This window comes from Onychomys torridus, chromosome 3 (genome assembly GCF_903995425.1).
Source record: "Onychomys torridus chromosome 3, mOncTor1.1, whole genome shotgun sequence".
In the NCBI taxonomy this organism is placed as follows: domain Eukaryota; kingdom Metazoa; phylum Chordata; class Mammalia; order Rodentia; family Cricetidae; genus Onychomys; species Onychomys torridus.
The window spans coordinates 129,510,175-129,537,744 of record NC_050445.1 but is presented as its reverse complement, the minus strand read 5'-3'; the positions used below and the strand labels follow the sequence as shown (position 1 = coordinate 129,537,744).

General features: G+C 37.6%; 1 gene segment (V, D, J or C); it reads right to left on the bottom strand.

Annotated features, from left to right (window-relative positions):
• Positions 1–9,479: 9,479 nt before the first annotated feature.
• On the bottom strand, positions 9,480–9,977 carry LOC118580204. The segment is given in 2 exon segments: positions 9,480–9,802; positions 9,923–9,977. Coding segments are annotated over 2 exon segments (378 nt in total).
• Between the last annotated feature and the right edge of the window lie 17,593 nt (positions 9,978–27,570).

Genomic DNA, 27,570 nt, shown 5'->3' with positions numbered 1-27,570 from the left:
ATCCACAAATCCAGCCCTATAAAAAGTACTAGAAGGAATACTCCAACTGAAGAAAGTTAGTTGCACCCATGAAAACATGACCAATAGATAATCTCATATCAGCAAAACACAAAGAAGGGAAACATACACACACAACAACAACAACAGCAACAAAATAACGGGAATTAACAATCATTGGTCACTAATATCCCCTAATATCAACAAACAATTCACCAACAAAAACATAGGCTAACAGAATGGATGTGAAAACAAGATCTATCCTTCTGTTGTATACAGAAAACACACATCATCAGCAAAGATAGATATTACCTCAGAGTAAAGAGTTAGAAAAAGTTTTTCCAAACAAATATACCCAAGAATCAAGCTCTCATAGTGTTCCTAGCATTTAAAAAACATAGACTTCCAACAAAAATTAATTAAAAGAGATGAGGAAGGACATGGCATATCCATTAAAGGACAAGTTCACCAAAATGATGTCTCAATTGTGAATATCTATGCCCCGATGCAAGGGCACCCACATTTATAAAAGAAACATTACTAAATTTAAATCATAATAGAACTTCACATATTAATAGTGGAAGAGTTATACCCCACTCTCACTAATGGATAGGTCATCCAGAAAGAAACTAAACAGAAATAATGGAACTAACAGACATTATGACTCAAATGGACTTAACAGACATCTATAGAATATCTCACCCAAGTGCAAAAGAATATACCTCTGTCTCAGCACCTCATGGAACCTTCTCAAAAATTGACCACATACTCAGTCACAAAGCAAATCTCAAAAGACAAAAAAACAATTTGAATAACCCCCTGTATCTTCTGTATCTTATCGGATCACCTTGGATTAAAGTTAGAGTTCAACAACACAAACTACAAAAAGAATACAAACATGAAAAACTGAACAACTCTTAATGGAATTATCACTGAGTCAAGGAAGAAGTAAAGAAAGAAATTGAAGATGTTCGGTAACTCAGTGAAAATGAATTCACAATATACCCAAACTTGTGCTAAGAGGAAAGTTCATAGCACTAAGTGCCTATATAAATAATTTGGAGAAATCTCATACTAGAGACTTAACAGCACACCTGACAGTTCTAGAACAAAAAGAAGCAAACTCATTCACGAGTAATAGACGGCGAGAAATAATCAAACTCTGGGCTGAAATCAATAAAATAAAAACCAAGAGAACAATACAAAGAATCAATTAAACAAAGAGTTGGTTCTTTGAGAAAATCAACAAGATAAACAAACCCTTACCCAATCAAGATAAAAGGCAGAGAGAAAATATCCAAATTAACAAAATCAGAAACAAAAAGGGAGACATAACAACAGACAATGAGGAAATCCAGAGAATCATTACTTCATACTTCAAAAAATTGTACTCCACAAAAATTGGAAATTATAGAAGAAATGGACAATTTTCTTGGTAGATACGACATACCTAAAAATAAATCAAGACCAAATAAACAATTTAAACAGACCTATAACCCCTAAGGAAATAGAAGCAGTCATTAAAAGTCTCCCAAGCATAAACAGCACAGGGCCAGATGGTTTCAGTGAAGAATTCTACCAGAATTTCAAAGAAGAGCTAACAGCAATACTCCTCAAATTATTTTATACAATGGAAACAGATGGAACATTTTCAAATTCTTTTTATGAGGTTACAGTTATTCTGATACCCAATTCACACAAAGATATAACAAAGAAAGAGAATTACAGACCAATCTCTCTCTTCAGCATTGATGCAAAAATCCTCCATAAAATACTGACAAACTGAATTCAAGAACACATCAAAAAAAATCATCTACTATGATCAAGTAGGACTCATCCCAAAGATACAAGGATGTTTCAACATACAAAAATCTGTCAGTGTAATCCACCATATAAACAAGTGGAAAAAAAAAACACATGACCAACTCATTAAATGCTGAAAAAGTCTGAGACAGAATCCAACAGTCCCTCATGATAAATGTCTTGGAGAGATCAGGGAAATGAGGCGCATATCTAAACATAATAAAAGCAATATACAACACGCAAACAGACAACATCAAATTAAATGGAGAGAAACTCAAAGCAATTACATTAAATTCACGAACAAGACACAGCTTTCTAATCTCTCCATACCTAGTCAATATAGTACTGATATCAAGGTAAAAGCTGAAAGATCAGAGAAGCAGAACAATCTGCGACTAGTTTTTATCTCTATAAAATCCTCAGTTTAAAGAGAGTGAGTTCCTGTTTCTTCACCCCTTAGAAACCTTTCTCTGACCTGTCATATTACCTCCTGGGACTAAAAGCATGTGTGCTTCCCAAGCAAAGGTTTGAGATCTCAAGTGCTGGGATTAAAAGTGTGCCACTACTGCCTGACCTTTATGTCTAATCTAGAGGCTGGCTCTGTCCTTTCATCCTCAGACAAGTTTATTAGGGTACACAATATATCATCAAACTGTACAGTTTGTTTTGAATGCTGACCTTAATATCTATATCTAAACTGCATTCTTTAATTTATTTAAGTTGTTCTTCCTCTTATTGTTATGAAACGGTATATATACTTAATGAACAGAGAAGAGGAGTTTGCATTACCTTCCTCGATATTTAAATTTGTCTATTTTCGCGAATGGAAGCATCTGATAAGACATTTCTGACATCTGAAAGCCTCATATACCAGTGCAAGAGCACTTGTAGGGTGTTATTGAAACTATTATAATGCTGCATATTGTCTTCTACTCAGAGAATAACAATGAGCCAAAATTACCTGATGACAAGAAAGGAAGGGCAGAGGCTTTAGCTTGTAACATTTGAATAGGTGTTTATGCATTAATAAAAAGACTCATGTGTTCATGGCAACCTCTAATGGTCATACTGGCAAAGTGATGGCTGAATAAGCTCTGAAATCTGAAATCTCTTGTCTTTTTATTTTCATTCAGTGTTCACAGCCCTTTCCCACAGTACTTCTTATATGGTACTACTAATAATACATCCTCTCACTTCTTTTGTTCTTTTCTAATTCCTTCAGTGTTATATGTAAAATGGATTCTAGAAGCCTGATGGTAAGCAGCTATAAACATGAAGAATGAAAGTATTTATTACTTCTTCCATCCATTTGCAGACCTAATCACACTCAAGTGCCTAAGTGTACTGTTTATATTTGTCAATGTGACACAAATATAAATACATTTGAGAAGAGGGAAATTGTTTAAAGAATTACCTTCATTAGATTGTTTTGTGAGCAAGTTTGCTCATTATTAATGATTGATGTGGAGGATTCAGCCCACAATGAGTACTATCACTGCTGGACAGATGGTCTTAGGTTGAAGTCCATTGTCCTATCTTCAGTTCTTTCCCACAGGTTTCTGCACTGAATTTCTGCCTTGACTTAACCCAATGATGGATGACAAACTGCAAACTTAATAAAAGTTATTCTCTCCAAATTAAAGGGCTAGGGTTTGTGATCCTCATGAAATGGCAAAGATGTGACTTCAGCAAATAGAGGAAATCCTTAGAACACTTACAGGTAAGGTGGTGATGATTAGAGGATGCTGAGTGCCCCTTGTGCAAGTTGAGCTAGCCTCATTCTTCCTAACCTAGAAACTCTCCCAAAGCTGACTCTTCCCTTTCAGCCATTGCCTTCCCTCTGATTCATGTACTCCAGTTTTTTGTGGCATGTGAAGGAATAGGCCTCAGTTAACTTTGGGGGACCATTTGCTCCCCCATTTTTGGCACCATTTGTTTCCTTTAATATTACCCTGATCATCAAATTTATGATAATTTTGATCATACCTCTCAGAAAAATTCCAATTAGTTTTTTTTTTCAAAAAAAATGAACATGGAAGTAGGCACAGAAGCTTTGATTGAATTATCAGTGACTCAGCTGGGGGGCATGTTTATTTGGCCATCACAAATATCAGTTCATTCTAGGGAATTCTGTGATTGATGACACCAGAGCATAAAGAGGAAGAGATGTCCAATGATTACCTTCAAAGGCCAAGTCAGAACAGCAAACTCCTTTCTCTGGATATTTGCAGGACACTTCAAGATATGTAACTTCAAAATGCGAAGAGATGTCCAGGACACATGCTGAGGCAGTCCAGAAAAGACATGAATTAAAAAGAATAGGAGAGAAGGGAAGGGAACAGAAAGTTCTTCTTGTGCTTATAAAATCTTGTGTGAGAAAATACAATGTCCTGAAGCATTTCAATCTTTTATACTTTTAGTATTTCATAATTATATATCTTAGGTGTAAGTCCTTAGTTTGATATTTAGTAAGTTGCTTCCTACTGGTAAGTTTTCATGACAACATTTGTTTTAAAAAGAAAGAGAAAGAAAGAAAGAAAGAAAGAAAGAAAGAAAGAAAGAAAGAAAGAAAGAAAGAAAGAAAGAAGAAAGAAAGAAAGAAAGAAAGAAAGAAAGAAAGAAAGAAAGAAAGAAAGAAAGAAAGAAAGGAGTCCTATATCCTAGATGAGAGAGGAGAGATTTCTCCATGGAAACATTTGCAGGTAAAGACTTCTGCTCTAGAGAAGGCCACTCTGGCACCAGGAACCCCAAATAAATCACTGCCTACTTCACATTAACACCCTTTAATCCTAGACTATTAATCATCCCAGAAAAAGCAATCAATGTTTTAAAAGTGTTAAAGTTTCTCTCTCAAATAAGAAGGGTAATATTATGATATATAATGTTGTCAGAGGGAGAGAAATGTTTGTCAGCTAAATAGAGCCCATGGAAATACTAAAATAAATTTGACAAGAATTGGTTATTAATTGAGACACAAATTCAAATCTAACCCTTCACAAAAACTAAGTCAGAGGATCTATAATATCACTACTGAATAATTACATACTTAGCTATTTGTGTTTTATAAATTTAATTTTGGTACAAACATTTTAGTCTATAAGAGAACAATTAAATGCATTAAAATATACAAATTAGACAAATAATACATTATACATATTCATACATGAATTATTTGCTATAAACTGAAAAGACAATTCACATTGTAAAGTTGTTCTAACATCTACAAGTCTTTCTGTATAGTTACATCTTATGTAAATGACTTTGAGCTATTTCAGTTTAAAAACAGTATGAGGAAATAAGATCACATCCCTGGTCCCTTCTCTGAGTTTACAGTGTGTCCCTTTGCTGGACAATGCCAACAGTGATGTGGATGCTTCTCCAGATAGGGGAAGTTTGAGCAGAATGAACAATCTAATGCAGTCTTTAATGAATGTGCACCACTCTAAAAGAACAGCACCTGATATTCTTGACCTGGTGCAGGCTTATGTAGAATTCCTGGCAGTTTCTCACATTATGGGGTGGCAAATAGTTGATTAACCAAGTATTCCATAATTAATCCCAACATGCAGCATGATAATGATATTGTTATTTAAAATTAATGAATTAAAAAACTGCAATGATTCCTGTGTCTTAGACTTAAATTATTTAGAGGTCAGTACAGAAATCTAAAATTTGTGGACTTGTCCCATTGGAGAAGAATTTCAGATGTCCAGATATCAAAAATATCCCTTTAACTTCTGCCATATTTAAAAAGAAAACGAAAACAAATATTGTACATGTTTTTTTTTTCCAAGAAGGGTTTTTTTTTATAATTTAATTTAATTTTACATATCAGTCATGGGTTGTCCTCTCCCTCCTGCCCCAGATGGCTCAGCCATTAAAGGCTAGGCTCAAAACCAAAATATTGTATACTGTATATCTTACCACTGAGAATTACTCAGAGGATTATGTGGACAACTCATACCTAGTACATAGGATTGATTGATGTGTCACATCATCTAAAAGACCCAATTGGATTCAAAATAGATCAGGAGAGGACAATTCCACATGTTTAAGTTTTTAGTAAAGGGTATTTCATTTGTCCCAGTAAACAACCTGCAGCACATTTGTTATGTAAGCATAATGTCTTGAGTAGGTCTGGACTTTGTGAAATTCTTTAATCAGGACTCACAATATCAACTGATATGATTTTGGAGAAAACACTATACCATCATCATAAAACATAAATCAATAGCTCTTTACTCAGAAAAAAAAATAGTAGCTTCCAGGTTCAGTGTCCTGTTAGATGTGTTTGTGAATTTTAAGTTTCAGCCAAAACTGGGAATGTTAGGCTTGCCCAAGATGACAGTTTGATTGAGCTCAACAATAGTAGGGGTAGTTTTACCTATTGATCCTAGCAGATACAATGGCCACCTTAATTTACTTAGAGATGTTGGTAGAAGTTTCTGAGAGTATGTAATAAAAATTCTTCAGTGTGAATAACTTATTATTTATAAATTTGAATGCAAAGACTTGATATTCTGTTGTTGAGTCTAGTAATTTAATTGTAGACTAATTTCCATTTTCCTGTACAAAATTTTTTCACCTATGAATAATGATAGCTTCCATCTTGCTCTCTTGTATTTCTTCTTTGCTGTTTAGGCTTCACATTGCCTTGGCATAACTACCTTCAAAGTTATCTATTCAAATATGTCTGATTAAAACATCCAGGGATGACAGAGAAAATATTGTCAGCAAATAGTTCTTCAGAAACAAGACAGCAAAATAGATAAGAGTGAAGAGTGAGCAGGGCAGCAGTTGTTCAGAAATGAAGCAACTGTAACAGAGGCAAACAACATGCATGTGGAAGTTTTGTTTCATGTTTAATCACTGTGGAATATCCTTGACCATACTGATAACAATGATAGACTACAGTATCTTCAGGTTCCAGGCTACTGATTGTGAGAGTGAAAACTGTACCAGACCCACAACCACAGAAGCAGGCTAGGACTTCATTGGCCCTTGTGTTTGCATCTTTGATGAGGAAACTAAGAGCATGGACAGACTTTTGGGGGGTACCATGGCAAGTAGCTGCTGACACTCTGAGTGGCCCTGCAGAAAGACAATGGCTCTTTCTCTAATACAGAGAGAACGAGGTATGTAAATAAAGCTTATCTGCTGTCTGAGACTGGAAATAAAACAGAAAAGACACTAGATCACTTGTTGTCCTGCACAAAAAGGCTCATTGATTTTCATTGGGATTTCGATTATGTGCTTGCAGAGCTGAGTTAGAATGATGGTGAACTAAACACTGAGTTTACATAAACTTGTAGAACAATCCAAATTTGCCCTTACTTGGGATACAGAATGACTGGAGACAGATGAATTGAGCTGGACTTTTCTTGGCTCAGTATGAGTTCTACCAGAGGCAGAGCTTCCATATGATTTCTTATCTTTCTAAAGGATGACAATAAAAAAGTAAAAACAACATGACATATATTTAAGTGAAAAAAGAATATAGAAAAAATGAAAAAAAAAAAAATCTGAGGTAGATTTTTCCCCCAGTCCCCTAAATGGAACTTTTGAGGTTTGAGGGAGGCGGCCTAGAAAATGGGACCCTAGGAAAGACACAGGGATCACCCAATGACAGAGAAATGGATGAGATCTCATAAATAACCTGGACGACAGTGGGAATAATGAAGGGTAAGGTTTGAGGGAAAGAAAGCTTAGGGGAGCTGGAGATCCCAGCTGGATCAAGAACAGAAAGGGAGAATGAGGAATAACAGACCATGATAAATGAAGACCACATGAGACCAGGAATAGGCAGAGTGCTAGAGAGGTCACCAGAAATCAACAATGATACATCCTCTGTAGTCTGCTGGCAATGGTCAAGAGAAAGCCTGATCTGACCTAGTCTGGTGATCAGATGGCCAAACACCCTAACAGTCGTCTTGGAACTCTCATCCAATAACTGATGGAAGTGGATGCAGAGATCCTTGGCCAGGCCCCAGGTGGAGCTCCAGGTGTCCAATTGTCGAGAAAGAGGAAGGTCTGCAAGAGCGTGAATTGTTGAATCCAAGATTGCAAAAAGCACAGGGACAAATAGCCAATCGAAAGAAAGCACATGAATGATCAACCAATGGCTGTGGAGCCCCTAGCTAGATCAGGCCCTCTGGATAAGTGAGACAATTGAATATCTTGATCTGTTTGGGAGACACCCAGGCTGTGGGACTAGGACCTGTCCTTAGTGCATGAGCTGGCTGTTTGGAACCTTGGGCTTACACAGGGACACATGCTCAGCCTGGAAGGAGGGGACAGGACCTGCCTGTACTGAATCAATGGGCATTTTAACTACATGTTCGTAAGCAAAATGTGTACATGTCTGGTGTCCTCAGAAGCCAGAGAGAGTGCAGAAGACCCTGTAACTGAAGTTAAAAATAGTGAGGGGTTACCATGTGTGTGTCCAGAATCAAACCCAGGCCATCTTTAAGAGCATCAGCTGCTCTTTACCACTGGACATTCTCCCTAGCTGCATGAACCACTTTAAAATGTATATCTTCTCCAATTTGCACAGTCAGACAATGTAATGCAACTCATATTCCTAAGAGAGTTTCTAAAGTTGATAAACTCAGTTTAGAATTCATGTAAAAAATCAAGGGACATCATCATTAAGAAAATCAGAAGCCTAGAAAAGTGGTATTATATTTTCTAACTTGATTGCTCTTTCTTGTATTAACTTACAGTAATTAAGTCTGTGTGTACTGTTGGTGCACATATAGACAAGTAGATGGATAGAAACACACAATGAGACAGAAAATAGATCTTATCCACACACAGTATCTTTAAAAAAAAAAACCAACAGAATGGAGTATAGATCTCTGTAGTTTCTAAAGCTAAGCTAGGGAATATCAATTGATCATTAATACCACTTATGCAATCCTGTTTAAGACAACCATTTTCTCCCTGTGATGTCATATAAAGACATCAATATTCCACTTGACACAGTGTGATTAAAGGTCATATGAGTGTTTTTCAATCTTGTTTGATACTTGTAAGCAGGACAGTGGACACAGGAACCATCAGAATTCTAAGTGAGTGCTGCAGACAGCTGAGAGCATCAATAGCCTACTAATAGGATTTCAGAACAAAGCAGAGGATCATGGTTAGGCAGCCTTCTCTTTCTCTAACACATGGGCTCAAGTTTTTTTTTTTTTATTGTTGTTGTTTTTGTTTTGTTTGTTTTTTTTTTTTTGAGAAAGCTGGGAAACCTTTATACTGTTAGCTTCTCTCAGTTATGTTTCCCTCCTGTTTAAATAATGGAGATTAGAAGTTTACTTTCTCTTTTTAAAGAATGTGTGCCAGAATGGTCACAGCAGCTTCCACTGTACTATATGAGTCCCAACAGGTGATCCAACTCAGATTCTTCACAGGGAATGTCTGTGTCTGCTGTTAAGACAAAAAAATCATTGGTACTCTATAGTGCTGGAGATGAAGAGAAAGAAAGATAGTTAGGATAAAGAGAAGGCTGTTGAGCCTCTCTCTAGTTCTCCAAAGCTACAACACATCAGATCTACAAAAGCAAATGTCTCTCTGTGAGTTTTGCTAAAAATTCTGGGACAGCTGAGAAACAGTTTCAGTAAGTGACTCATGAGGAGGGGCATTTGGGCAGCCCAGCTTCTCACTTCTGCTTCCATGGAGGTTTATGTTATGACTTGTATCACTGTGGGAGGAATCTGAGCATGCTGTAGACAGTAGTAAGTTGCAATATCTTCAGACTCCAGACTGCTGATGCTGAGAGAATAATCTGTCCCAGACCCACTGCCACTGAACCTCGATGGGACTCCATCTGCCAAGCTATTTGTGTTATAGATCAGGCGCTTAGGAGCTTTCCCTGGTTTCTGCTGGTACCAGTTTAAATAATTGCTAATGCCCTGACTGGCCTGACATGAGAGAGTGACTCTGTCTCCCAGAGATGCAGACAGGGAAGATGGAGACTGGGTCATCTGGATGTCACATCTGGCACCTAGGAATGGAGACATAATAAAGAGCCACATAGTTAGGCATGATAAGAGAGACATCATCCAAATGCCAGTCAACACTAATCAGAGAGTATCAGTGAAATTCCCATTTAGTCCTTTTTCACCTGGTAACCAGAGTAGCAGGAGTCCGAGGAGCTGAGCAGGGGCCCTCATGTTCATGCTGAGTCCTGACTGCAGTGACAACTGTACAGGGTGTGACTGGTATATGAAGAAGTCCTCAAGGCTGTGCAGTGTCTGCATGCAAATCACTGAGGGCTGGGCACAGGTGCAAGACTTATGTATCTCAGTAACTGAGCACAAATCTAGTGTCCCCAGATACCCGATATCAAACTACACATATGCCCACAGAGACTATATTTCTTTTTTAAAGTTTGAAAATTATAGGTGACATTGTGTAGATTATTTTAAAATTTATAGTATACCTAAGCTCTATTTTAAATAATATATTTCAAAGATATATTAGTTGTAATATAAACAAATATCTTACTGTCAAGGAAAATGCAGCAAAGAAGGGACTACTAAATCTTCAACTCATTTAAATAATTCTTATAGATTAAAAAATACTAAGACTGGGTAGTAGTGGTGGTGCATGACTTTAATCCCAGCACTTGAGAGGCAAAAGCAGGTGGATCTGAGTACAAGGATAGCCTGTTCTGCAGAGTGAGTTCCAGGAAAACCAGAGCTAGTAAAACCCCATCTCGCAATAAAACCACTGTGTGCTCTCCCTGAGAAGTGTTTGTGTGTTTGGAGTAATCATTTTTTTTTTTAATTAAAATAATAATTTACAAAACCCATTGGTGAATTTAAAGGTAAAATTTAGCAGACTTAAGCATGCTTACTATAGTACAAAGAGAAGTACACAGTATGTGCACATATAGGACTTTGAGCCCAACAACATGTGTTACTTGAATTTCTGACTCCATCTGAACATGGAGGTACTTTCATAACCTCCCCCCTCCAAGATTTATATGGATTTTGCCCTCTTCTCAGTTTAGGATCTTCCATATTTGGCCACCTTTCTGTCATTTGCTACTGTTGCCAGAATTCCTTAGTATGCACTGACTAGTAATGACAGACTTGAATATAACAACAAGAAAACCTTACTACTCAACACATGTCTCTCTTATGTCTCACTGCTAAGTCGTGAGCAGTAATTGGAGACATCATCCTGATTCAGGAACAGCCTGTCTGTGTGTGTGTCTCAGTCTCCCAACTATAACCTGGATTACAGTAGATCAGGAATTTAAATGTTTCACTATGTTTTTGCTAAGTGATACTTCCAATAGTTGCTAATATTCTGATTGGCTAGCAAATGATGGTGACTCTGTGATGCAGACACAGAGGATGGAACTGGGTCCATCTGGCACCTGGGATTGGATACATAATAAATTTCAACAAAATTAAGCACAGTGAACAGGACTTTCAAAGTGAACTAGGCAACACTGATCACAGTGTCACACTTAAATTCATATAGTAGTCCTTGGGAAGTGAGAGCGAGTCATCATGATCATGATATGTTCTGTCTGGGCCAACACTTACCCATTGTGTTACCAGCCAATTAACAAGTCCTTGTAGTAGTGGATTGTGCTTTGGAGATATGCCAAAGAGCAGAAGATCATCAGATTTAGGTAGAGCTGCAGAATTGTTTATCTCAGTAACTCAGTACAGGCTTGTGCCCTAAGTGTCCGAGGCTAGACCAGGACAATCCAAATTTGTCTCCAAAGAATGTATTTATTCCTTAAAGATCCTACACTACTAAAGACATATTTGAGATTATTTTCTAAATTTGTAGGGGACATAGCACTATTTGACACAATATTTAATTATTAACAATAAATGAGAATGTTTTCAATGGAATTACAGTAGATCACAGGAGACTAAGCCATTAACTCACTCTCTCACATTTTTCTCATTTTAGGAAGATAAATCTAGCACTACATTGTTGTACTGTAGAATACTTTATAGACAATTACAATCTGTTTTTTGTTTTTTATTATTTATTTTGCATCCCAATCACTGATTCAGCTCCCTCCTCTCCCTCATGTCCCCCCTTTCTTCTGACTTCCCCTTCCACTCCCCCCCATTTTTTATTTTTTTTATAAATTATACATACCAACCACAGATCCAACTCTCATTCCTCCTCCTGTTCCCCCCTCCCCTGCCTTCCTCCCCTACTCTTCATCCTCTCCTCCAACAAGGTAAGTTATCCCATGGGGGGACAGCCTAGCCTGGAACATTCAGTTGAGGAAGGATCAAGCCACTTCTTGCTTTATCAGGTGTGAGCAAGGTGTTTGACCATACGTAATGGGATCCCGAAAGCCTACTCATGCACCGGGGATCCTGATCATACTGCTTGGGACCCCTCAAACAGACCAAGCTACACAACTGTTTCTGGTATGCAAGGGTCTAGTCCGGGCCCATGCAGGTTCCACAGCTTTAGGTCTCAAGTTTGTGAGTTCTTTTGAGCTTGGTTCAGTTGGCTCTCTAGATTTCCCCATCATGTTTTTGCCCCACCCCTTGTTCATACAATCCCTTTTCCCTTTCTTTGACTGGACTCCTGGAGCTCAGTCTGGTGCATGGTTGTGGATCTCTGCATCTGCTTCCTTCAGTTACTGGATAAAGGCTCTATGATGACAGTTAGGGTATTCACCAACCTCATTACCAGGGTAGGCCAGTCCAGGCACCCTCATCACTTTTGCTAGTAGTATAATCTAGGGTTGTCCTTGTGGATTATTGGGAATTTCTCTAGCACCAGGTTTCTCCCTTACCTCATAATGTCTCCCTCTATAAAGGTATCTCTTTCATTGCTTTGCCACTCTGTTCCTCCCCTTGCTCAACCATCATGTTCCCTCATGTTCTCATCCTCCATCCTCTACCCTCTATTGACTCCTGCATCCCCAGTTTACTCATTGGGATAGTCTCTGTTTTGCTCTCCCAAGGTGATCCATACATCTCTCTTAGTATCATCCTTTTTAGCTAGCTTCTTTAAACGTGTAGGTTGTAGTCTGATTATCCTTTGCTTTGCATCTAGTATCCACTTACAAGTGAGTACATACCATGTTTGTCCTTCTGAATCTGGGTTACCACACTCAGGATGATATTTTCTAGTGCCATCCATTTGCCTGCATGATTCATGATGTCATTTTTTTTTTACAGCTGAGTAATTCTCCATTTTGTATATGTAACACATTTTCCTTATCCATTCTTTGGTTGATTATTGTCTAGGTTGTTTCCAGGTTCTGGCTACTATGAATAGTGTTGCTATGAACATAGTTGAGCAAATGTCCTTGTGATATGCTTGAGTATCCCTTGGGTATATAACCAACAGTGGTATACTTGGATTTTTTTAATAAATATATTTTCTTTATTATTATGTGTTTTAAATTTTATATATCAGCCATGGGTTGCCCTGTCCTCCCCCCTCCCGCCCCCACCTTCCCCCCAGCCCTTCACCTCCATTCCCATGTCCTCCAGGATCAAGGCACACCTGGGGATTCATTTAAACCTGGTAGATTCAGTACAGGCAGGTCCTGTCACCTCCTTCCAGACTGAGCAAAGTGTCCCTGTGTAAGCCCAAGGTTCCAAACAGCCAGCTCATGCACTAAGGACAGGTCCTGGTCCCACAGACTGGATGCCTCCCAAACAGATCAAGATATTCAATTGTCTCACTTATCTAGAGGGCCCGATCCAGCTGGGGGCTCCACAGACTTTGGTTCATAATTCATGTGCTTTCTTTCGATTGGCTATTTGTCCCTGTGCTTTTTGCAATCTTGGACTCAACAATTCATGCTCTTGCAGACCCTCCTCTTTCTCGAAGATTGGATACCTGGAGCTGCACCTGGGGCCTAGCTGAGGATCTCTGCATCCACTTCAATCAGTTATTTGATGAGAGTTCCAAGATGACTGTTAGGGTGTTTGGCCATCTGATCACCAGACTAGGTCAGATCAGGCTTTCTCTCAATCATTGCCAGCAGACTACAGAGGATATATCATTGTGGATTTCTGGTGACCTCTCTAGCACTCTGCCTATTCCTGGTCTCATGTGGTCTTCATTTATCATGGTCTGTTATTCCTCATTCTCCCTTTCTGTTCTTGATCCAGCTGGGATCTCCTGTTCCCCTAAGCTTTCTTTCCCTCAAATCTTGCCCTTCATTACTCCTACTGTCATCCAGGTTGTTCATGTAGATCTCATCCATTTCTCTGTCATTGGGTGATCCTTGGGTCTTTCCTAGGGTCCCGTTTTCTAGGTAGCCTCCCTGGAGTTGTGTAGCAGTCTAGTCGTCTTTGTTTTACATCTAGTATCCTCCTATGAGTGAGTACATACCGTGTTTGTCCTTCTGAGTCTGGGTTACCTCACACAGGATGATTTTTTCTAGATCCATCCATTTGCCTGCAAACCTCATGATGTCATTGCTTTTCTGTGTTGAGTAGTACTAAAAACCTTCAGCAACATTGCAGGATACAAGATCAACTCAAAAAAATCAGTAGCCCTTCTATATACAGTAGACAAACAGGCTGAGAAGGAAATCAGTGATACATCAAGTTTTACAATACCTGCAAATGATATAAAATACCTTGGGGTTATGCTAACTAAGCATGTGAAGGACCTATATGACAAGAACTTTAAGTCCCTGGAAAAAGAAATTGAAGAAGATGTCAGAAAATGGAAAGATCTCCCATGCTCATGGATAGGCAGGATTAACATAGTAAAAATGGTGATCTTACCAAAATCAATCTACAGATTCAATGCAAATTCCATCAAATTACCAACACAATTCTTCACAGATCTGGAAAGAATAATACTCAACTTCATATGGAAAAACAAAAAACCCAGGATAGCCAAAAGAATCCTGTACAATAAAACAACCTCTGGAGGCATCACAATTCCCGAACTCAAGCTCTACTATAGAGCTACTGTAATAAAAACAGCTTGGTACTGGCATAAAAACCGACATGTGGACCAATGGAATCGAATTGAAGACCCTGATATTAATCCACACACCTATGAACATATAATTTTTGACAAAGAAGCCAAAAATGTACAATGGAAAAAAGGAAGCATCTTCATCAAATGGTGCTGGCCTAACTGGATGTTAATGTGTAGAAGGCTGCAAATAGATCCATATCTGTCACCGTGCACAAAACTTAAATCCAAGTGGATCAAAGACCTCAACATAAATCCAGATACTCTGAACCTGATATTAGAGAAAGTAGGTAGTACTCTTGAACGCATTGGCACTGGAGATCACTTTCTAAATATAACACCAGTAGCACAGACACTGAGAGAAACAATCAATCAATGGGACCTGTTGAAACTGAGAAGCTTTTGTAGCGCAAAGGACATGGTCAACAAGACAAAGCAACAGCCTATAGAATGGGAAAAGGTCTTCACCAACCCCACATCTGACAGAGGGCTGATATCCAGAATATATAAAGAACTCAAGAAATTAGACATGAAAATGCCCAACAGTCCAATTAAGAAATGGGCTATAGAACTAAACAGAATTCTCAACAGAGGAAGTTCAAATGGCTGAAAGACATTTAAGGAATTGCTCAACATCCCTAATTATCCAGGAAATGCAAATCAAAATGACTCTGAGATACCACCTTACATCTGTCAGAATGGCTAAGATCAAAAGCACAGAAGACAGTTTATGCTGGAGAGGATGTGGAGCAAGAGGAACTCTCCTCCACTGCTGGTGGGAATGCAAGCTTGTACAGACACTTTGAAAATCAATATGGCACTTCCTTAGAAAATTGGGAATCCTTCTCCCCCAAGACCCAGCTATAGCACTCTTGAGCAGATACCCAAGGAATGCTCAATCATACCACAAGGGCATTTGCTGAGCTATGTTCATATCAGCATTGTTTGTAATAGCCCAAACCTGGAAACAACCTAGATGCCCTTTTACTGAAGAATAGATAAAGAAAATATGGTACATATACACAGTGGAGTACTACTTGGATCTTAAGATAGACTGGTTTCCAATTTTCTGAGAAACTGCCATACTGATTTTCAAAGTGGCTATACAAGTTTGCATTCCCACCAACAGTGGAGAAGTATTTCCCTTGTTCCACATTCTCTTTAACATAAGCTGTCACCAGTGATTTGATCTTAGCCATTCTGATAGGTATAAGATGGTATCACAGAGTAGTTTTGATTTGCTTTTCCCTGATGAGTAAGGATGTTGTACAATTACCTAAATGTCTTCTAGCCATTTGAGATTCTTCTGTTGAGAATTCTCTGTTTACCTCTGTAGCTCATTTTTAAATTGGGTTGTTTGGTCTTTCGCTGCCTAGTTTCTTAAGTTCTTTATATATTTTGGAGATCAGCCCTCTTTCAGATGTAGGGTTGGTGAAGATCTTTTCCCATTCTGTGGTCTGTCATTTTGTCTTATTTACTGTGTCTTTCGCTTTACAGAAGATTCTCAGTTTCAGGAGGTCCCATTTCTTAATTGTTTCGCTCAGTGTCTGTGCCAGTGGTGTTATAATTAGGAAGTAGTCTCCTGTGCCAATGCTTTCTAGGCTACTTCCTACATTCTCCTCTATAATGTTCAGTGTAGCAGGATTTATGTTGAGGTCTTTGATCCACTTGGATTGGAGTTTTGTGCATGGTGATAGATACAGATCTATTTTCAGTCTTCTACATGTTGACATCCAGTTATGCCAGCACCATTTATTGAAGATGCTGTCTTTTTTTTCATTGTAGAGTTTTGCTATTCCATTTTTTACATTGGAATCTGTGGTTTATTGGTGTCTAGTTTCTTGAGTTCTTTATATATTTTGGAAATCACCCCCCTGTCAGATGTGGAAATGGTGATGATCTTTTCCCACTCTGTAGACTGCCATTTTGAGAGTGTCCTTTGCCTTACAGAAGACTTTCATTTTTATGAAGTCCCACATATTAATTATCAATCTGTATGTATGCGCTATTATTGTTCTTTTAAGTAAGTTATCTCCTGTGCCAGTTTCTTCTTGGCTATTTCCTATATTCTCTGCAATCAAGTTCAATTATCTGGATATGTATTGAGGTCACTATCATTTGTCTCAGCTTTGCTGGATCTTTGTCAAGCAGCTGTGCTGGCTTTATGACTTCTGCCATTTATTCAGATAGGGTTGTGCCAGAATATAATTCAAGATCTGCAAAGAATTGTTTTGGAGTTTCATGGAGATTCCATTGAATTTCTTTCAGTAAGAGGGCCATTATTACTATGTTAATCTTACCAATCCATGAGTGTAAGAGAACTTCCATTTTCTGATATCTTCTACAATTTCAATATTTCAAGATTTGAAATTCTTGTCATACATGTCTTTCAATCACCTGGGTAGATTTTATATTGTTTGAGGCTATCATCAAAGGTATTGATTCTCTGATTTCTTTGTCAGCCTGGTTATAATTTGTATATAGGAGGTTTACTGATTTTTAATCTTATATCCACCACTTGACAAAAGTTGTAAGAGTTCCCTTGTAGAGTTTTTTGGGACTGCTTATATTTACCATCATTTCATCTGAAAACAGTGATACTTTAACTTATTTTCCAATTTGCATCCCCTTTTCTCCTTTAGTTGTCTTTCTGCTCTGGCTAGAACTTCAAGTACTATATTGAATATTGGAGAAAGTTGACGCCTTGTATTGTTCCAGTTTTTTTTTTTTTTTTTTTTTTTAGTTTCTCTCCATTTAATCTGATGTTGTTGGCAATCAGCTTGCTATATATTGCTTTTATTATGTTTTCATATGTCCCATGTATGGCTAATCTCTCCAAGGCTTTTATCATGAAGAGGTGTAGGATTTTGTCAATGGCATTTTCAGCATTTAGCAAGATGATCATGTGGTTTTTTGTTTGTTTGTTTGTTTGTTTTAGTTTGTTTATATGGTGGATTACATTGACAGATTTTTGTTTATTGAACCATCCCTGTGTCTCTGTGTCTCTGGGATGAAACCTACTTGGTCACAGTGGATGAACTTTTTGATGTGTTCTTGGATTCTGTTTGCCAGTATTTTAATGAGTATTATTACATCAAAGTTCATGAGGGAAACTGGTCTGTAATTCTTTCTTTGCTGAATCTCTGTGTAGTTTGGGTATCAAGGTGACTATTGCCTCACAGAAAGAATTTTGTAATGCTACTTCTGTTTCTTGGAATAATTTGGAGAGTAATGTATTAGCTCTTCCTTGAAAGTCTACCTTAAAACCATTTCGCCCTGGGTTACTTTTTTAATTAGGAGGTTTAAATGGCTACTCCTATTTCCTTAAGGGTTATCAGTCTGTTTAAATTGTTTATCTGATCTTGATTTCATTTTGGTAAATAGTATCAGGAAATTTGTCCATTTCTTTTAAATTTTCCAATTTTATGGATGGAGTACAGGTTTTTGAATTATGACCTAATGATTGCCTGAATTTCCTCAGTGTCTGTTGTTATGTCCCACTTTTTCTAAATTTGTTGAATTTGTTATTCTGTCTCTATATTTTAGTTATTTTGGATAAGGGTTTAATATTTTTTTTTTATTTTCTTCAAGAATCAACACTTTGTTTCATTGATTATTTGTGTTTTTCTCTTTGTTTCTATTTTATTGATTTTAGCCCTCTGTTTGATTATTTTCTAAAGTCTAGTCCTTGTAGGTGTGTTGGCTTCTTTTTGTTCTACAGCTTTCAGGTGTGGTACTAAGCTCCTAGTATGAGATCTCTCCAAGTTCTTCATGAAGGCACTTAGTGCTATCAACTTTCCTCTTAGCATTGCTTTCATAGTGTTTGATAAGTTTGGGTATGTTATGAGTTCCTTGAATCCTAGGAAGTCTTTAACTTCTTTTTTTATTTCTTCCTTGACCTAGCATTAATTTGGTAGAGAGTTATACAGTTTTCATGAGTCCATAAGGTTTCTGTTGTTTCTGTTGTTGTTGAAATCCAGCTTCAATACATAGTGGCCTGATATGATCTGGTGTTTTATTTAATTTTTTTGTGTGTGTCTGTTGAGACATGCTTTGTGGCCAAGTATATGGACAGTTATGGAGAAGGTCCCAAGAGTTCCTGCGAAGAAGTTTTATTTTTTTGTGTGTTTGAGTGAAATGTTCTGTAGATATCTGTTAGGTATATTTGAGTCATCTGTTAGTTCTGTTATTTCTCTGTTTAGTTTCTGTCTGTATGACCTGTCCTTTGGTAAGAGTGGGTTATTAAGTATCCCACTATTATTGTGTGGCCTATGTGTGTTAAGTTTTAGTAATGTTTCTTTTACAAATGTGGTTGCCCTTACATTTGGAACATAGATGTTCAGAACTAAGACCTCATCTTGGTAGTTTTGTTTTTCCTTTGATAAATATGAAATGCCCATTTTTATCTCTTTTGATGAACTTTGTTTGGAAGTCTGTTTTGTTAGATATCAAGATAGCTATATCAGCTTGCTTCTTAAGTCCAATTGATTGGGAAATCTTTTTCTAACCCTTTACTCTGATGTTGAGGTGTGTTTCTTGTGTGCAACAGAATGATGGATCCTGTTTTCATATCCATCCTCTTAAACTGTGTCTTTTATTGGCAAATTGTGTCCATTAATATTGTGTGTGTGTTTCTGTGTGTGTGTGTGTGTGTGTGTGTGTGTGTGTGTGTGTGTGTTTTGGTCCTGTGACATTATCTATCATCTGTCTTTTTGTATGTATAGTTAACCTCCAAGATTGGAGTTTTTCTTCTAGTACCTTCTGTAGGGCTGGGTTTATGGATAGATATTGTTTAAATTTGACTTTGCAAGAAATATATCATTTTCTCCATCTTATGGAGACTGATAGTTTTTCTGGGTGGATTAAGAATGTCTGATTTGACCCACATTATAGTATGTTACTATTTCTCCTAACCATTGGGTCACATTGTAGATGTGGAATCTTGCTTAATGAACCTCTTCTCTCTGAGTCTGCATTTATATCAGGTCATATATTATTCAAATCCAAGCAGTCAACTTTGTGATTGATTCAGAGAAATAAATATAAGTTTCCATAGTATTTCATACTGTAATTCTGTCTCCACTACATTTATCAGCTATATATTGAACAGTTGAAGACTATGTGCCTACCAGTGTCTCACTAACTAAAACCTTCCAGTCTTCTGAATCACTTTTTCTCTAAAAGCAAATCCATCATTTTTAATGTTGTTGTTTTGGTTTGGTTTGGTTTGGTTTTACTTTCCACTAAAGATTTGATATAAAAGTCTGATTCCCACACTTAATTTGAAGGCTTGATTTTTAATTTCGAAATTGATGGAAATTTGAGAAAATATTCTGTTTTATATTAACACATTTTGGTGGAGAAAATCCAAAGTTCTTTGAACTGAGTTTTTTGCGATGTTTAAAGAACACTTAGAATTTTGAAACCTCATTAATGTCATTGGACAGTTGTACCTAGTGGTATGACAGCCCCTACTGAAGAATTATGTATGCTGTGGAAGAGCAGGAGGGACTGTAGAATGTAAAGTTACTGAATGAACCAGGAAAACTTACACTCTTTTCTTGGGATTCAAAGTCTTGTTAATAAAATAATCCAAAAGCAAACCTGAAAGAAAGCTTACTAGAATTGGAGAGTCAAACATTATGGTAAGCAAAGTGTATATCTCACTAGCTGAGAGAAGAGAGATAGAAAAGAGGTAGAGACAAACCAAGTCCCTTTAGTTAGCCCTGGAGACTAGCAAGCCACTACATGGCAGAAGGAGGAAGGGAACATCAGAAAACAATGAGAAAAGCCAAAGAGTAAATGGAAGCATGTGTAGGAAATAACTAGAAAGAGAAAAGGGAAAGTTGTACTTTTTTTCTTTCTTTTATTTTTATCTTTATTTTTCTTGTTGTTCTTTTATCCCAATCAAAATTTCCCCTCCCTCCCCTCTTCTTAGTTCCTGTTCATATTCTCTCTTCCCCACAACCTCATCCACTCCTGCTCACCTGTTCTCTTCAGACACAGGTGAGCCTCCCATGGATATCAGCCAGCCATGGTATATCAAGTTGCAGTGAGACTAGGGACCTCCTCTTCTATTAAGGCTGGATGAGGCAATCCAGTAGGAGGAAATGGTCCCCTAATCAGGCATCACAGTCAGAGACAACCCCTGCTCTCACTGTAAGAGTCTCACAGAAAGACCAAGTTACACAACTGTAACAAAGTTGCATTTTTCTTAGCAACTACGAAAAGCTAGCAGGCTCTCCATGAAAGGCTCTGAAGGAGACTCTAACAGGAGCAAACTGGGGATGACAAAAATACACTGTCCGATTAAGCAGTTGTCCCTCTGTGTTCTCCTTGTCCATATCTGCTGTGCTTATCAGCCATCCAGAATATTACCCGTTTGAGGAACAATGCCTGATGCCTGGATCTTAATTTTGATTGAGGAGCCACTGGTAGTCAAGGTAAGACTATATCTGAGCATTGATCTCAGACTTGCATGGATGGATCTCCTTACAGAAAAATATGTATGCTTAGATGTATGCAGCTGTTTGAGAAGCATCAAAAATTAAGTAATGGCCACCTTTCTGAATAAGATAATATAAAATATCTTCATGCTTTAAGCACTGAACAAAGAGGAGATTGTTATGAAATGCAGGATTAGTGATGGAGGCACTGCATGCAGAAATCAGAGGCTTTCTAAGACAGGGTCAGAGACCATTGTAATAGACAATCTTTGGAAAGGTTATGGAAAATCAGCTTGGACCACTCCTTAACATATAGAAGTACAAAACACACACACACACACACACACACACACACACACACACACACTCATATTAATTTTTGAAAGTTTTTATTCAGTAAAAGCATGAACTTGATCTTAAGAAGTTTCCTGATATTTGTTCTTCCCAAGATAACCCCTTAGGGATATGATCAACCAACCCTTGAAACAGTCATTCTATGAGACATATTAAATCTAACTCTGAATTATTTGGTAATATTCATACAAATTCTTACTAATATAAAAGAGTTATAGTATAGTTAGGCTATACTGGGCATTATGCTTGTTCCAGAAGCTGTACCTTGCCAAACAAAAATCCCAGAGACAGGCTAGGATACTTCTTTTCAAGATGTTGACCAGAGGTATCCCCCGCAAAAAAGTGGGCAATTATTGTTGTTCTTGGTTACTGTAGTAGTTTAAATGAGAATGTACCCCAGAGGTTCAAGTGTTTGAATACTTGGTCAACAGTATGCTCTCACTGTATGTATTGGAAAGGTGTGCTTGCTAGAAGAAGTATGTTACTTGGGGAAAGCTTTGAGATCTTAAAGCTATACATCATTCAAATTTTATTCTTTACTTCCTACTTGTAGTTAGAGAATTGAGCTTTCACCTGCTGTTCCAGCCCCCATTCCTTCTCCACACCATCACACCATCATGTGCTGTGGATATTGCTCTGTATAAATAAAATGCTGATTGGCCAGTAGCCAGACAGGAAGTATAGCCAGGGCAAGCAGAAAAGGGAATGCTGGGAACAAAAAGGCTGAGGAATGTTATCTATTGCCTGTGTTTTCATGGGTGTATCTGACTTCCTTAGGTTGGAATTTTCCTTCTAGTGCTCTCTGTAGGGCTGGGTTTGTGGATAAGTATTGTTTAAATCTGGTTTTGTCTTGGAAGGTCTTGTTCACTCCATCTATGATGATTGAAAGTTTTGCTGGGTATATTAGTCCAGGCTGGCATCCATGGTCTCTTAGTGTCTGCATTATATCTGTCCAGGTCCTTCTGGCTTTCAAAGTCTTCATTGAGAAGTCGAGTGTTATTCTGATGGGTTTGCCTTTATAAGTCACTTGACCTTTTTCCTTTGCTGCCCTTAATATTCTTTCTTTCTTCTGTAAGTTTAATTGTTTAATTGTTATGTGGTGAAGGGACTTTTTTGCGGTGGGTTCTAGTCTGTTTGCTGTTCTATAGGCTTCTTGTTATATCTTCATAGGCATTTCCTTCTTTAAGTTGGGAAAGTTTTCTTCTATGATCTTGTTAAATATATTTTCTGTGCCTTTGTGTTGGTATTCTTCTCCTTCCTCTATCCCTATTATTTGTAGGTTTGGTCTTTTCATAGTGTCCCAAATTTCTTGGACATTTTGGGTCATGACTTTGTTGGTTTTAGTGTTTTCTTTGACTGATGAATCTATTTCTTCTACTGTATCTTCAACACCAGAGATCCTCTCTTCTATCTCTTGCATTCTGTTGGTTATACTTGCCTCTGAAGTTCCTGTTCATTTACTCAGATTTTCTAATTCCAGCATTCCTTCTGCTAGTGTCTTCTTCATTTTTCTATTTCCCTCTTCAGGTCTTGGATTGTCTCCCTTGCTTTTTCATGATTTTCTTTCAGGGACTTATTTTTTTCTTCTACTTTAATTGTCCTTTCCTCTAGTTTTTTATAGCATTCTTCCCATGTTTTGTTTGTCTGTTTCTCTGCTTTATTTTTGATTTCTTGTATATAAGGCTCTAGCTTCTTCATGATGTTACTTATAAGGTTGTTTTCTTCTTTTTCCATTCCGTGCTGTGGTGTGATCTATTGCCTGGGTTTTCATGGGTGTATCTGACTTCCTTAGATTGGAATTTTCCTTCTAGTGCTTTCTGTATGGCTGGGTTTGTGGATAAATATTGTTTAAATCTGGTTTTGTCTTGGAAGGTCTTGTTCACCCCATCTATGATGATTGAAAGTTTTGCTGGGTATATTAGTCTAGGCTGGCATCCATAGTCTCTTTGCATCTGCATTACATCTGTCCAGGTCCTTCTGGCTTTCAATGTCTCCATTGAGAAATTGGGTGTTATTCTGATGGGTTTGCCTTTGTAAGTCACTTGGCCTTTTTCCTTTGCTGCTCTTATTATTATTTCTTTATTCTGTATGTTTAGTTGTTTATTATGTGGTGAGGGGCTTATTGGGAGGTCTAGTTTGTTTGGTGTTCTATAGACTTCTTGTATCTTCATAGGCATTTCCTTCTTTAAATTGGAAAAGTTTTCTTCTATGATCTTGTTGAATATATTTTTGTGCCTTTGAATTAGTATTCTTCTCCTTCCTCTATCCCTATTATTCTTAGGTTTGGTCTTTTCATGGTGTCCCAGATTTCTTAGACATTTTGTGTTATGCCTTTTTTGGCCTTGGTATTTTCTTTGACTGACAAGTCCATTTCCTCTATTGTATCCTCTACACCAGAGATCCTCTTTTCCATCTCCTGTATTCTGTGGTTATGCTTGCATCTATGTTTCCTGTTTGTTTACTCAGATTTTCTATTTCCAGCATTCCCTCTGTTTGTGTCTTCTTCATTGTCTCTATTTCTCTCTTCAGTTCTTGAACTGTTTCCCTCACTTGTTTCATTGCTTTTTCATGGTTTCTTTAAGGGCTTTATTGCTTTCTTCCACTTTTTTATTTGTCTTTTCCTCTAGTTCTTTATAGATTTCTTCCCATTTTTTGTTTGTTTTTTTCTCATTTTCTTTATTGATTTCCTCCAGTATTTTGTTCATGTTTTTCTCAGTTTCTGCTGTGGATGTTGCTCTGTATAAATAAAATGCTGATTGGCCAGTAGCCAGGCAGGAAGTATAGGTGGGACAAGCATAGAAGAGAATTCTGGAAATAGGAAGGCTGAGTCAGGAGATGAACATGTAAGATACTGGTAAGCCACAAGCTATGTGGCAAGGTATAGATTTATAGAAATGGGTTAATTTAAGATAGAAGAACTAGATAACAAGAAGCCTTCCATGGCCATACAATTTGTAAGCAATATGAGTCTCTGTGTGTTTACTTGGTTGGGTCTCAGCAGCTGAGGGACTGGAAGGTGAGAGAGATTTGTCCTGACCATGGGCCAGGCAGGACTGGAGAAAACTTCAGCTAAAAATGGCGCCCAACAGGTTGGCAAGAGTTTCCACCTAAAACCTGAGAAACAAGACTGTAAAGGGGAGCTAAAAACAGTTATTTCTCTCAAGTTAGTGGCAGTCTGCAGGTTTGAGCTACTATGGTGGGTTCATGGCGTGCAAGCTTGACTGGCAGTATAGCAGGAAGGAGGTGTCTCCAAGCTGCACATTACATTGCTGCTGTGTGGTGGATTTAGCCTTCGCTAGTACAAAACAAAAAGGTTTCTGGGTTACACACTGCGTGGATAGAAGCATAGACCCACTATGGCTCCCAGCAATAGTGGTGACTTATCTGCACCATGTTTAAAAACTAAATTGGGTGGAGCTAGCAGCCAAGACTTCTACTTTAGTACTAACCACTGAAGTTTAAAACAATAGTTACACAATAAGACAGATTCAGATGAAACAAGATTTTAAATAGTTTACAATGCGTGTAAAAATGTACATAGGCTTGAAAGAGAAAAAAAAGAAATATGTGCAGTTATATAAACAAATAGTTTTTAAAAATAAAGTCTTTGAAGAGGCAATAAAGGTAGTATAAAAAATAAGCCATGTAAAGATGGATATTACACAGAGAATCTGGATTGTGTTGTCTTTGGGATTCTTAACTGTAGAAAAACATTTGATAGTAAAGGCTGTGGAGTTAAATAAATATGTATATTTTAAAGGTACCTTGACTTCAAAATTTGGATGTAAGGATATGTTGCTTTGGAAAGGAGGCTCTGCTTTTGTTTCCACAGAAAGCCAGAAACTATGGATTTGTTCCAGGTTAAGATACATCAGGTTTGCCAGCCAAGATCACCTGAAACATCCAGAATGGCTCAGACAATACAGCCTCACAGACTACCCCATAAGCCTAAAATTTTCTTTGTGTACCCATAAGATACAGCACCCCCTTTCAGCAGGAAGTAGAATGAAAATTCCCAAATATACCAAGCTGACTTAGGAGATGGAATTTGGCTCAGTCCTTCTCTAAACTCAAGCATATTGCCCCCACCCCCAACCCCAAAAATAGGATGAGAGATTTTTCTGTCCCATATCAGAAGAGCCCTCTGGTGTGAGACAGAGCAAAAGTAATGCTTTTATTTAAAGAAGGTTGATTATAAATTTGATCTCTTTCTAAAGAAGAAAAGGGAATATAGATCTGGATTTCTTTGAGTTCCAGGCCACACTGGAAACAGAGCCAAGCCTGGTGACATACACCTTTAACCCTAGGACTTGAGATCTCATGTCTTGCTTGGAAAAGACACATGCCTTTAATTCCAAGAAGTGATGGCAAGAAGCAGGAAGGTATATAAGGCATGGGGACCAGGAACTAGAAGCTTTTTAAGCTTTTAGACTTTTGAGAAGCAGTTCAGCTGAGATCCATTTGGGTGAGGACTCAGAGGCTTCCAGTTTGAGGACACAAGATCAGGTGAGAAGTTGGCAATGTGAGGTTTGATGTGGCTTGTTCTATTTCTCTGATCTTTCAGCATTTACCTCAATACCTAGTTCCAGGTTTGTTTTTATTAATAAGACCTTTTAAGATTCATTCTACAAAAAATAATACAATTCCCAACCAGAATTTTATGGTGAGAAGCTATTTCTACAGACACTACCCACATTTGTAAAAGGATGTGGAGAAATCAAGTCAGTATTGAGACCTGAGAATGGAGACCTCGAGGTTAGTTTTTGCTGTAGAGAAAGATGTTATATGAGCTGCTGAGGGGTAAAAATAAATGAACATTGTTACCAAACTGAGAAACTCCTGAACTGCAATAATGACATGGTTGTAAGATTTGATCATGTGACCATGAGTGGCACAGATGTTATGGGATTTCCAACAGCTTTTTAAAATTCAGCTTAAGGCCTGCCCCACAGGAAAAGACACATGCCTGATGGTGCAAATCTGCACAAGAATCAAAAGTTTCAGAGTTCACAGCCTTCAAGAGCCAAACAACTATTAATATTTTGCTAAACTGACTCAGTGTCAAATTGTCTTCAAATTGATATTTCTTTATATAGAGATTAGTGCAACTTTCAGATCATATCAGAAAAGTTTCTTTGAGCAGTAGATGGTGACTGAGACAGAAACTCACAAATAATGAAAGTGCAGAGGGAAAGTGTTAGTGCTGTGCTCAACTACAAATAGGGAATCTCATTGTATCTCATTTCCAAGGCTCAGAGAACATTACAGAAGTGGTTGCAGAAATACTGTAAGAACAGAAGCTGTTTATTGTTCATTTGTATTTTATTTTTTGAGAACTGTCTATTTCATTAGCCCATTTATGGATTGGTTATTAGATTTCTTGTTGGATAATTGGTTGGTTGTATTTTTAGCTCTTTGTCTGTTTTTAGATAATAATTTCTTGTGAAATACATAAGTACCACTTGTTCTGAGGACTCAGTTACTCCGTGAATTGAATCTTTCATCAGCTTCCTCTTACAAAGTCTCAAAGCATCTCCTATTGCTACATGATGTGGAATAATATAATGTTTCCCCAACCCATCCTATCAACCTGTCCTCAATAAGCAAACATGAAATTAAAATAATATAAAAAAAAAGAAAGAAAATTTTATGCAATGTGGCTATTTTGGAAAATGGGACAAATGCATCCTAGAACTATCTGAGGCTTGTGCAGTCATGAAATGAAATTAAAGATTACACAAACTGGGCAAAAAATATGCACATTGAAGTGGTCCTTCTCAAGATGTGGTCCTTCTACCATCTTCTATAACTGACTGCCCTTTTAGCATCCAAGCTGCTGCCACTCCATCTCCCAGCATGCATTCTCCTCAAAGCCCCTCTCCCAGGGGTTCATTGTTGCAATAGCTGAAAGTCAGAGGAAAACACATGTTCCTTAAGTATATTTTCAGCCATGTTAACTGTACTATGTTGCATGCAAAACAAGAAACTTATGTGGCAGCTTCATCAATTCAGGCAGGCAGGTTTTTGT